Raw genomic sequence first — 12,266 nt, 5'->3', positions numbered from 1 at the left:
CATAACCTTGGAAGGTAGAGTCACTGCAACTCTTTGGTTCACATCAACTTGAAGTGTTTAAGATTTGCAGTCAAATTCAATGATTAATCTATAATCCAGTTCTATTTATAACACAAAGCATTCTGGTATCAATACTGCTCTTTTTCCACCAAAGAAAACGCTTCCTACATCAACAATCTCCAAGCACCCAAAATCAACGCCGCCGTACCAGTACAAACTCCCATCAACCACTGCAGCGTCTGAAACTTAACACCCTCCAACTTTTCCCTTAACCCAGCTACCTCCTGCTCAATCTTTGTCTCCGTTTCCTTGATTTTAAGATCTTGAACATTGGCCTCCTCTCTTATCCTGCCCTTTTCCAAATTCAAATCTAATCGAACAGAAGCTTGGGTTCGGGAAACCTCGTCCCGCAGACGAGCATTCAGTTTAGCGAGATCATTGGTGAGCCGCTCGTGAGAAGCGCGGGTTGTGGATGATTCGGTGGAATCTGCAGAGAGGAGTTCGCTGCGGAGGGCGGCGAAATCAACTTTTTGAGTGTAGGTTGCGCGAGCGGCATCTTCGCGGAGGACCATTGTACGGGTTAGGTTTTGGATGCTGGGATGGAGGTTAGTTGACTATGGTGAGAGCTTGAAGAGAGAATGTGTATAGGAGTATGGATCATTACCTTTCTTCAATAACATCGCTGAGCACTTTCATCATAGCCACAGCTTGGGGTTCTGTGAATCCCTCATCCCGTAACCGTTGAACAAACTTCAGGGTGTCGAAATGGTGGTCTCGAGATTGACGAGGGGTTGCGTGGAATGCTCTTCGACATGATGGTTCTAGTAATATGCTAGTTCGAGCTTTGTGTCCGCTGTCTACGGATCGTCCTCGATTGGATATCTGCTGACTAGAAGTATGTCTTTGTGAATTTCCATTCTTGTTTGCTGCCGCGCTGAATGCTCGGATAGTATGCGGGGGTAATGAGGATCGTGTCTGCCAGCTCAATTTGGGGAGTAAGAACCGCGGTAGTGTTTGTACGGAATTTGCAATTGGCTTTGCCATTGTGTTTTACTTCTCTTATAGATTTATAGAAAGTAAAACTAGCTTCGAACCTTGTGCAATTCTTTCAAATTTCCATTCAAGATGAGTTGTGTTCTCAAAGATATCAATTTATTGATTGATACATCATGGCCGGCAGTATCCGTTAGTCACCGAAATAGCGGAAGTACGGTGACCGAGATTGTTAATTTTCTCGGTTGAGTCACCCACTTCAAAGAATATTATCTAGATTCGAAATCTTGCCCATTCACAGTCAACGAGGAGTATTATCCACGACATTTGAATCATCTCTCGAATTTAAGATCGTATCTTAGGGAGAATCTTGAGTTATCTGAAATTATTTCAGCCACCACAGATAGCTCCACATAAAGGAATTTCACCCGATTACCCCGCTACGCAAATATTCTAGCAAACAGAACAGCAAAAACCCACCAGAGAACGACCACCCAACATGGCTTCGAACGGTGACAAGTTTGGAAACGATCTGGAATCTGAATCCGATTCTAACCCAGGATCCCCCAATCTCGATGCGCAAGAGGTTGACGACAATGTAGAGGATATTGACGAGAAGCCCATCAAATCCGCATTAAAGAAATCATCACATAAAGAACCTGCGCCAGCTATTGTTCGACCTACCTTACCACCCCAAACAGAACCAAAAGACTTGGATGTCAAGTCCCTGACTCCCCTCACCCCAGAGATTATCGCAAGACAAGCAACTATCAACATTGGTACTATTGGACATGTGGCGCACGGAAAGTCAACTGTGGTGAAGGCTATCTCTGGAGTACAAACTGTTCGTTTCAAGAACGAGTTGGAGAGAAACATTACGATTAAGCTTGGTTATGCCAATGCAAAGATCTACCAATGCGATAACAAAGAGTGCCCAAGACCTGGATGCTTTAGAAGTTATAAGAGTGAGAAGGAGGTTGACCCACCCTGTGAAAGAGAGGGATGCAGCGGTACCTACAGACTTTTGAGACACGTATCGTAAGTTATCATTGCTTGCACTTTTACGCAGCGGCAATAGCTAACATGTTACAGTTTCGTTGATTGCCCTGGTCACGATATTCTCATGAGTACTATGTTGTCTGGTGCAGCCGTCATGGACGCCGCTCTCTTACTTATTGCTGGAAACGAAACTTGCCCCCAACCACAAACCTCGGAACATTTGGCAGCTATCGAAATTATGAAGCTCGACAAAGTCATTATTCTACAAAACAAGGTCGATTTGATGAGAGAAGAAGGCGCAAACCAACACTACCAATCGATATTGAAGTTCATCAGAGGAACTGTTGCAGGTGGAGCACCAATTATTCCTATCTCCGCCCAACTGAAGTTCAACATCGATGCCGTTAACGAAGCTCTTGTTTCCAACATCCCTGTTCCACCAAGAGATTTCACCATGGATCCACAAATGATTGTTATTCGATCCTTCGATGTTAACAAGCCGGGTGCTGAAATTGACGAATTGAAGGGTGGTGTTGCTGGTGGAAGTATCTTGCACGGTGTCATCAAGTTGGGTGATGAAATCGAGATTAGACCCGGTATCGTTTCTCGCGACGAAAAGGGAGGTGTTAAGTGTCAACCAATTTTCAGCAGAATCATTACTCTCAACTCGGAGAACAATGAACTGAAATACGCTGTTCCAGGAGGACTTATTGGTGTTGGTACTCGAATTGATCCAACTCTTTGCCGTGCCGATCGTCTCGTTGGTTTTGTTCTCGGTCTCAAGGGTCGTCTTCCTGATATCTACATTGAAATCGAAGTCAACTATTATCTGTTGCGTCGTCTCTTGGGTGTTAAGACTGCCGATGGTAAACAAGCCAAGGTTACCAAGCTCACCAAGAACGAGGTTCTCATGGTCAACATTGGATCTACTGCTACTGGTGCTAAGGTCATGGCTGTCAAGCAAGATGCAGCCAAATTGCTCTTGACTAACCCAGCCTGCACAAACATTGGAGAGAAGGTTGCGCTAAGTCGTCGTATTGAAAAGCATTGGAGATTGATTGGTTGGGCCACTATTGCTGCTGGTGTCACTCTTGACCCAAGCACTTCTTAAGCGGGTGGATAGGTAGACGTGTGTAATATTTTCACACATAAAAGTAGAAATTTCAAGATGGAAGTGAAAAGAAGAAAACGCAGCGATGTATTTTGTGACGCAAGTGATGTGGTGATTTGATCTGATGGTTTGGTGGCAGGGGAAATAAAAAGGGTCTCAATCTCTTTGGACTCTTGGCTTCTTCCGGTCTGGTCATCGCATGCATACTTGGTAGTCGAGGTCATGGGAGGTTGATAGATTGGGCATTCAAAAGTTACCTAGCTCGATAATGAAAAGAATCTTTTTTTTTTATATACAGTTTCTGTGATCAGTTTGTTGATGTGTTTGGAGTGGAGTGGAGTGGGATGGGGAGTGGGAGGGGGAGTGATGGGTGATGGGTGATAGGTGATAGGTGATAGGTGAAGGTGAAGATCAAAGGTGGTGTGAGCTTATGGTTTATAAATTGATTAGGGGTCAAATGGGGATACGTGTACAGAATGGTATATTTTGAGGGAGAGGACAGTGGTGATAGATAGATAGTTAGGGGGAGGAAGGCGGTGGGTATTTTGGTATCTGGGTAGATAGTATGGAGGTGGGTATGTAGGTAGGTATGTAGGTAGTATGGAATGATTGTGGTGATTAGATGGATGGGATGGATGGGATGGGTGGGATGAAGATGAGGTTGATAGCTATGTAGTTACCTAGCTCCCTAGTATCTAAGAGCGAGATAGAGATAGGTAGAGATAGAGATAGAGAGATATACGTACATACTAAAATCCTCGGTTAGAAGTGGGTAGTATGTAGATGATTTTATTGTTCCTTGCTATGCTATGTGGTGAGATTTATACTTTGTACTACGTATGTAGATTTGGCTCGGGTTAGATGTCGGGTTAGATGTCGGGTTAGCTGGGTAGATAGATACTAGATAGTGTACCGGTATTGATGCTTTTAGAGAGAGTTTGGGGGTTGATTGATTGATTAGTTGATTGGTCGGTTGGTTTATATGTACCTAGTATAATTGTGATTGTAATCTGAAGCTTAGGATTTGGGTATAATGTACGATGGGCACCTAGGTATGGAGTACGATACTTTCCAAGGAGAATAGGAGAATAGGGGATTTGTTATCTTTACTTTGGATATGTCGTTGTGTATGATATGTGATATAGTTTATTATCTTCGAGTGTGATGAAATATCATATATCGATTCAATTGGTGACGATGAGATTCCGAATCCAATGGAAATTGTTCATATTGTCATTTGACTACTACCTAGGTAGGTATTGGACTCTTCCAAGGTTGTAATGGGGGGCGTGATATAATCAATTGTACGTGAAATGGACATGGTGTCCTGTAGGCTGTAGGACGACACGACACCATGGCGATTTGCATGTAACAGAGTCGATATGAGTCGATCGTGGTCATACTGGAAATCGGAAATCGTAACCGAGGAGTATTTCATTGACTAAGCTATGTGTCATCAAGGTCCACGGGTGTGAGGGTTTTTTGGAGAGCGGTCTCGATACATACCCAAGAGGTACTAATAATTAATAAATAAATAAATATATAATGTTCATTTCAGCTAGCTCACGAAACGGGCTCACCGTTAGTCATGCATTTCATCCGTCTACCAGGTCTTCAAAACACATCACATCGTCGGTTCAAGAAAAGATGCGATGCGAACGATGCGAAATACCTGCCTGATTTTGATGTAAGACCATCCTAATTCCAAGACGAAAACCATGACGCCTGCTTCCTCTGGGTTTTCCAACACCCGACGTCTTACAGACTCTTACGTCGTACTTCATGGAATCATTAATGAACGAGATGAGTAAATATGAGTCAGGCCGCAAGGGATCAAAGCGAGTAATCTTCGCACCCAGAATGAATGAACACCCAGGTGGAGAACACAGGATGAACGTCGGACACTTGAATACATCCGTGTCCATGTTTCGCGGCGACTTTTGGGATCCTCGCATCGGATTACGTGGGGTGTGATTGGGTGGGATGGATCTGGTCATTCCAACGCGAGCGGATTCGGTTAGGAGTCGAGAAGAATCTAGAGGGATGGAAAGGTTGGCTGGGATGAAGAGTGGATGGAAATGTTTACCCTTTCCTTCTCTTGCTTTCCCCTGGTGAGTTGTGAGTGAGAAATTGATTGAATAATGTGATTGAGGTAGAAGGGGATCGATGGAGAGGAAAGTGTTTGGAGACTTTTTCTGCTTCTTCTCCGATGACTCTTTTGTTTCTGTATATTCTCGAATTTGAGTTCATCGGTTGATGAAGGGGTATATATATATAGATATACACACATGTATATTATATTTAATCTTCATCGTCTTTCTTCCCTTTTTACCTTTTCCCTAAATCTTATTACTCAGATTAATAATTCATCAAGCATCTGCCCAAGAACGACTCAAAAAATAACCTTAATTGAAAAAACCATTTTTACCCCAGGATTCTTTAATTGAATTTTATATAATTGGACCTCATTGAACATAATTGAACTTGGACCCTCTATTTCTTCTCTACGATATCTGTCAAAGAATTCCAATTTCTTGGGTTGCCCTAGTCTACCGGGCATATTTTTCTTTTCTTTTCTATATCTATCACAAAGGCCATTTTTTCAACAAGTCTCTCCAATCGGACTTTAATCATCTTCTATATCCGTTTATTTTCGATCCTCCGTTCATTTTATTCTTTCCTCCGCTCCAAACACGGACGAGGAATCCCGCCGAATTCGTCCGTTGGCAAGGGTTTAAATACAATATTTACTGTTCACACCTGACTTCTTAAAGTACATACCTCGTAGTCAATTAAAGATTACTTCTTCAACTACTTGAACGATATCTAGGTACCCACTGGAGCTGTCTTTTACTCATTTCTCCCGTACTTCTAAGAAGTCTCATCAGCAAGAGAAACATTATACAACGGGATACCAAATGATGACAGACCAAAAGGTACCACCCACTACCAGTGCTTCGATCAGTTCTTCAAGCACCATGCACGAGAAATCCGACGCCGAACAAGCGGTTCTAGCACGCGAAGCTATGAAGAAAGATGCTGAGCTGTCAGAGAAACCTTCGGAAACGATGCCTTCGGTCCATGAAGGCGACAATGATCATCCTATAGAGTTGAAGAAGACAAAAAGTGCAGCAGAGATACAGCAAGAGGAGTTGAACAGAGTTCACACAAGCGCAGAGGGTATAGAATATCCAACGGGAGTTAAATTACAGTTGATTAGTTTGGCCTTATGTTTATCCGTCTTCTTGATGGCTTTGGTAAGTTTTGTCGAGTTTCCCTAGGGTCATGGTATTGTTTCGTGTATGTGTGTTCTAATTGGCGAATAGGATAACTCGATCATTGCAACGGCTATTCCTAAGATTACTGATCAGTTTCACTCGTTGAACGATGTTGGATGGTACGGATCGGCATGTAAGAATCCCTACTATTTGTTGGTTTTGTAGCCCCATGGGGAAGAAACTGTTGAAAGTAGAACTTAACCACTAACATCATACCTTTCCCAGACTTACTCACCACTGCTTCCTTTCAACTCCTTTTTGGAAAATTCTACTCATACTTCTCGATAAAATGGGTTTACCTGGTTGCGATTGGTATCTTCGAGCTCGGCAGTTTGATCTGTGGTGTTGCACCAAATTCAATTGCGTTGATCATTGGTAGAGCTATTGCTGGCTTGGGTAGTGCTGGAATCTTCTCTGGTGCTTTGATCATTGTCGCATACTCAGTCCCATTGGTTAAGAGACCCATGTATACTGGTTTGATTGGAGCTATGTATGGTATTGCCTCTGTCGCTGGACCTCTACTTGGAGGTGTATTCGTAAGTCTGACTTGTAACATTTCACTTTACGAAGACACAAACACTGACTTGAACAGACTGATAAAGCAACTTGGCGTTGGTGCTTCCTAATCAATCTGCCAATTGGAGCTGGTAAGTCCCTCCAGAATTTTGTGAGAAAAGCAATCGCTAATTGTTCAATTTCTTAGTTACTGTTCTTGTTATTTTGGTCTTCTTCAAAGCTCCCGATAGAGAAGCTGTTGCAGACCTCCCATGGAAAGAACGCATAAAGGAATTCGATCTTCTCGGTACCGCATTCTTCATCCCAGCTATCATCTGTCTATTGCTCGCACTTCAATGGGGTGGAACCAAATATCCTTGGGGAAATGGACGTATCATCGCACTTTTCGTACTTTTCGGAGTGTTGATCGGAATATTCATCGCCATCCAATTCTGGAAGGGAGATAGCGCCACCGTACCACCCAGCATTATGAAGAAGCGAAGCATGTGGTCTGCTGCATGGTTCTCCTTCTGTCTCGGATCATACTTCCTGCTTTTGATCTACTATCTTCCCATTTGGTTCCAAGCCGTCAAGGGGGATTCGGCTGTCAAATCTGGCATTTCTAACATACCAATGGTCTTGACCTTGGTCATTGTCAGGTTCGTACAATCTTCCTTATTTTCGCGGAACTTCATACTAACTAGTTCTTCAAGTATCATCTCCGGTGCCCTTGTCACAGTAGTCGGTTATTACGCACCACTTATGATCGTTTCCTCGGTCATCGCATCCATCGGGATTGGTCTCCTAACCACCTTCAAGCCAGACACTAATCACGCTGCCTGGATCGGTTACCAATGTCTCGCTGGTATCGGTATTGGTTTCGGTATGCAACAGCCTCTTATAGCCTGCCAAACCGTCCTCGACATTTCTCAAGTGCCAACCGGTACTTCAGTCATCATTTTTGTCCAAACACTCGGAGGAGCTCTATTTGTTTCCATTGGTCAAAATGTGTTTACAAATAAACTTGCCCAGAATTTGGCACATTATGTACCGGATCTCAACCCAGCAGTCGTTTTAAGCACAGGTGCTACTAGCATTCAAAAAGATATCGCACCAGAATATTTGGCTGGTGTGACAATTTCTTATAACAATGCGTTAACTCAATCATTCTTGGTGGCTGCGGTTATGGCTGCACTTACTATTATTGGCAGTTTGGCCATTGAATGGAAGAGCGTTAAGGGAAAGAAAATTGAAATGGCTGCTGCTTAATTCCTGATTTGAGCTGGATTTCAATTTCATCGTTATAACTTCAAGCTTACGGTTTGCATTTTAGATCATGTGGGATGAAAATTATGATCTTTTTTTGGATGTGCTGCATTTTTTGCGTTGTACTATATACCCCTTTGGCGTTTCGGAAGAAAGATTTGGCCAAATGGCTATTGCTTTTGAAGTGAAGTGAGGGCAGCTCACTTGGCTCCTCATACTGATTTGACACATGAGATAGGGGTTAAGTGTCTGAAAGGCTGGAGGATTTGATAGATAATAGATGAATGCATAGATGGATGATGGAATATGGAATATGTATAAATGGAGAGATAGATGAAGGGGGTAGCAACTAAACTCTACTACTTATTTAAATTAATAGAAAGAGATACTAATCTTAATCATTTATTGTCTACTTTCACATCTCGATATCGGAATGTATGTGCTATGTGATCTCAGGCCACCACTACCTTTATTTATTTCTGCTTTCTCTACTTGGATTGATCCATCGCCTAAACCGCCGATTTTGTCGTAGAGTACAGTACCAATAAACCAACTCATTTCTTAGCCGAAACGCTAGTACGCGCCATCTGCACTTCTCTCCAATACCAACACCCCACCAATGCTGCACCAGGCCCCACAAGCACATTCGCGAGAAGTAATAGCGCCGCTGCTTTGCCGACATCGATGGTGGTTCGACCGACGCGTTTGATGTCCCATACTGCGTTGCAGCACATGATGTAGGTAGCGAGGTGGAAGGACCAGAAATTGATGAGGAAGTAGGTGTGGAGGGGGGAGGGGGGGATGTTGGAGAGAGTCGTGTTGGAGAGAGTCGGGAGGAAGATGGAGGAGAGCGAGAGGAGGGGGTTGGGGACGAGGAAGATGTAGATGAGAGAAGTGAGGTGGAGGAGGAGACCGAGGATGAAGGTGGAGAGGTAGAGGGTGCGCAGGGGGCGGATGTCGGTGGGGGTGTGGGAGGCGGTGGGGGTTTGGGTGGGTGGGGGGATGAGGGTTTTGAGGATGGTGCTGCTGAGGAAGGTGAGGAGGGTGGTGAGGGGGGGGAGGAGGGGGAAGATTTGAGTGAGGGTGAGGGGGAGGGGGAGGGGGAGGATGAGGAGGAGCGTAGGGATAATGTAGCAGAGGAGGAGGCAGGGGAGAATCGCTTTCATGTAGTGAGCGGGGACGAGACGGGAGAGCGGCCACCAGTAAGGTTCGGCGTTGGAGAAGAGGGTGTAGGCGGTGTAGAAGATGGGGGCGATGATGCCGAAGCCGAAGTACTGGGATAGGGCGAGCCAGATGGTTGGGCTGGGTGATGGGTGTTAGTTTTTCATTTCTTGATAGTTGTTTTTTTCTTTGGAAAATGTGAAAACCGAGAAAAGGGAAAGAGAAAGAGAAAGAGAGTTTCTTACAGAGCCACGAGATTCATATCATTACGCTTGCGACAACCCTCCACCAACCAGACAGCCAAAGGCTGAACCAACATGCCATAGAAATACACACTCAACACCCCCAACCTCTGATCTTTCTCCGCCGCGCGTCGCGGACTCCTCAAAATCCCCGCAAACTCCTCCGCCAACCCCGCCTTCTTCGAATGCATCCACATGCCATAATACGCGCACGCCGCCAGCGCCATATAAACCGCCATTTGCAGCCACCCGGTCAGTCCTCGCAATTCCGGGGCTTGCGCCAACTCATCTTTGTACGGGATGAGTTTGGGACGGGGCGGAAGCTCCACCATATCTAATTTCTCGGCGTACGGCTGGTTTCCCGAGAAATTAAACATGACGTCTTCGGTGTCCGTGAGGGGCAAGAGCGTCAGCGCGATGAATTTGTGGAGACGATCGTCCATGGCCTCGGTGCGCTGCTGCTCGTGCGACGCATCTTTCAGGATCATCGCGCGCGATTCGCGCCGCGCCTGGAGATCCGCGAACATGGTTGTGATTTGGGACGTTGTGGGTTTGGGGGAGACGTTCAGCAATTTCACGAGCGAATTGACAAAGGCGGCGGAAGTTTCGAATGCAGAGTTGCCGCCGTGGCCGCTGATGGGGTTGAATTTATGCGCGGAATCTCCAATCGTGACGATGCGCTCGAAATGCCATTTTTTGAATACGTATTCTGGGAGCGCGGTGAGGGTCGAGGTGATTTTGCTGTCTTGCAGGACTTTGAAGGTGATTTCGGGGGTGATGGGGTCGTTTTCGTGGGCTTTGAGGACGGCGGCTTCCTCGGCTTTGGTGTAGCGGGGGATGTCGCGGCCGTAGAGGGTGGTGGGGAGTTTGAAGAAGTAGAACCAGTAGACGCGGCCTTCGGGGCCGCCGTTGATGAGGTAGGAGTTTTTCTCGCGGAAGACGGAGTGCAGGTTTCCCGGTTCGAGACCGGGGATCGGGTTGGAGATGCCGAAGATGCAGCTGTAGTCGCAAGGAGGGGCTGGGATGGAGTTAGTTGAGGGATTTTAAGGTATTGAGAGGGAAGGGAGTGTTTGGTGTTTGGCGTGAGAGCTGGGCGTGATTGATGTTTGAAACTTGACTTCTTGATAGTGTGTGAAATAGTCTGGACTAGCAAACTAGATCTGAGCTTTCATCATATGAAAGTAACTCCACAATTGAAGTGCATTGAACACTGTGAAACATCAAATGCTCTGACAGGATTCCCCAAGAAGCATTGATTTTCTGACCGCAGTCTAGACTTATGGAGACCCCGCTTCCAGATATGTTTCAAACCTAGGGCAATGAAAACCCACCACATGGCAGGAATCAACAAACAAATAAAGACCTACCATTCTCTTCCCCAGCAGGGATATAGCCCGGAATTTTCTCTTCAGCCAGCCTCCACATTTCCGATCTAGTCTTGCTGTGAATCCCATCACCACCAACCAGTATATCACCTGTGAATTCCGATCCATCCGTCATGATTGCTTTGACGCCCTTCTCATTCATCTCGATCTTCGTGAGACGTTTCTCGGTTAGAACCTTCGACTTATCTCTAATATTATCATACAGCACCTTTAGCACTGCCTGACGATCGAGAAACAAAATGGGATATCCATGTCTATACTGCATTAGAACATACTCTAGTTTTCCCAACAGCACCCGTATGTATGTATTTACCTCTGTTCGAAAGAATGTCTCATCCCAGAATGACCTGCGATCCTCTCACCCTTGCTATTGCGAAAATTGAACCGCTCAACCGGAGGCGCCAGTCCCAAAATCTTGTCGAACAATCCCAATTGATCGAGGATTCGGTTGCCGTTAGGGAGCAATCCTATGCTGGCCCCGACTTGGGGAGCTATGGCGGGGTAGGCCTCCAGAATGATAAAATCGATTTCGTTCAGCTGAAGCATGTTGCCCAACACGAGACCAGCCACACTGCCTCCAATGATAACAACTCTGAATGAGGTTTTGTAGGCCATATTCGCAGCTGACTGTTAGCGTAATCCGTGTCGTCGTGCCTCGTAATCTTCAATGAGAAAAAAAAATTGCTGGAAGTTTGTTATTCTGCAGATGAAAAGAAAGATCAAAGCGCTTCTATATACTTATCCCGCCAGAACGTACACAGGCCCGGAGCTAGGAAACCAAGATCGTTCCTAGTCTATTTTACTATCACGTAGCATATGCAAAGGGATATTATAGTCCTTCTATATACTGTACTTGTCCCGCCAGAAAGTACACAGGTCCGGAGCTAGGAAATCAAGACCATTCCTAGCGTGGTTACCTATCGCGTGGCATGTGCATTGACTAGCTTCGAAGCTGCATGCGTTCTGACTGTGAGAGTACTTGGAAACGTTGTAACTCTCAAATTCTTGTTGGACCTGATCACCACGTGGAGAAAAAATCATGTTGTTCATATGGACAAGAGCCCTGATGCTTGGAGAATAACGGGCCGCTCTGCATACTCACCATTTAGACAATATGATATATCAAATGTGCAACTCACCCAAGTTCTGCCACCGCCATAAATCAAAAATATGCAACGCTTCCACCTACGATGCCAATATTCTTCACCCATCCAATCATATGAATTAATTCATGAAATAAGCTTCCGGGAATTCAACGGAGATCATCTCAAAAGTGGATAGTGGATAAATGAGTGGAGTGGTACAACGAAACATATTACAATTCTCTCCCTGTCGA

At 45.1% G+C, this 12,266-nt stretch overlaps 5 protein-coding genes across 5 annotated transcripts; 3 read left to right on the top strand and 2 right to left on the bottom strand.

The window, feature by feature from the left end:
• Positions 1 to 7: 7 nt before the first annotated feature.
• EAE98_005278 (uncharacterized protein) lies at positions 8 to 1,135 on the bottom strand. The gene is made up of 2 exons (XM_038952900.1): positions 665 to 1,135; positions 8 to 594 (listed from the first exon to the last, which is right to left on the bottom strand). Exons 1-2 carry the CDS (start codon positions 1,042 to 1,044, stop codon positions 165 to 167), a joined length of 810 nt encoding a protein of 269 aa, XP_038810742.1. The 5' UTR covers positions 1,045 to 1,135; the 3' UTR covers positions 8 to 164.
• Positions 1,136 to 1,492: 357 nt separating this feature from the next.
• EAE98_005277 (uncharacterized protein) lies at positions 1,493 to 3,103 on the top strand (the record flags this gene model as incomplete). The annotated part of the gene is made up of 2 exons (XM_038952899.1): positions 1,493 to 2,031; positions 2,086 to 3,103. 2 exons carry the CDS (start codon positions 1,493 to 1,495, stop codon positions 3,101 to 3,103), a joined length of 1,557 nt encoding a protein of 518 aa, XP_038810741.1.
• A 1,588-nt stretch (positions 3,104 to 4,691) lies between these two features.
• EAE98_005276 (uncharacterized protein) lies at positions 4,692 to 4,914 on the top strand (the record flags this gene model as incomplete). The annotated part of the gene is made up of 2 exons (XM_038952898.1): positions 4,692 to 4,790; positions 4,813 to 4,914. 2 exons carry the CDS (start codon positions 4,692 to 4,694, stop codon positions 4,912 to 4,914), a joined length of 201 nt encoding a protein of 66 aa, XP_038810740.1.
• A 1,107-nt stretch (positions 4,915 to 6,021) lies between these two features.
• EAE98_005275 (uncharacterized protein) lies at positions 6,022 to 8,145 on the top strand (the record flags this gene model as incomplete). The annotated part of the gene is made up of 6 exons (XM_038952897.1): positions 6,022 to 6,360; positions 6,430 to 6,514; positions 6,607 to 6,917; positions 6,974 to 7,028; positions 7,085 to 7,535; positions 7,590 to 8,145. The coding sequence occupies 6 exons, from the start codon at positions 6,022 to 6,024 to the stop codon at positions 8,143 to 8,145; spliced, it is 1,797 nt and encodes a 598-aa protein (XP_038810739.1).
• Positions 8,146 to 8,696: 551 nt separating this feature from the next.
• EAE98_005274 (uncharacterized protein) lies at positions 8,697 to 11,765 on the bottom strand (the record flags this gene model as incomplete). The annotated part of the gene is made up of 4 exons (XM_038952896.1): positions 11,244 to 11,765; positions 10,913 to 11,184; positions 9,549 to 10,563; positions 8,697 to 9,444 (listed from the first exon to the last, which is right to left on the bottom strand). Exons 1-4 carry the CDS (start codon positions 11,543 to 11,545, stop codon positions 8,697 to 8,699), a joined length of 2,337 nt encoding a protein of 778 aa, XP_038810738.1. The 5' UTR covers positions 11,546 to 11,765.
• Between the last annotated feature and the right edge of the window lie 501 nt (positions 11,766 to 12,266).

The sequence above is a fragment of the Botrytis deweyae genome (genome assembly GCF_014898535.1).
Source record: "Botrytis deweyae strain B1 chromosome Unknown BDEW_010, whole genome shotgun sequence".
In the NCBI taxonomy this organism is placed as follows: domain Eukaryota; kingdom Fungi; phylum Ascomycota; class Leotiomycetes; order Helotiales; family Sclerotiniaceae; genus Botrytis; species Botrytis deweyae.
This window is presented reverse-complemented; position numbering and strand designations above follow the sequence as displayed.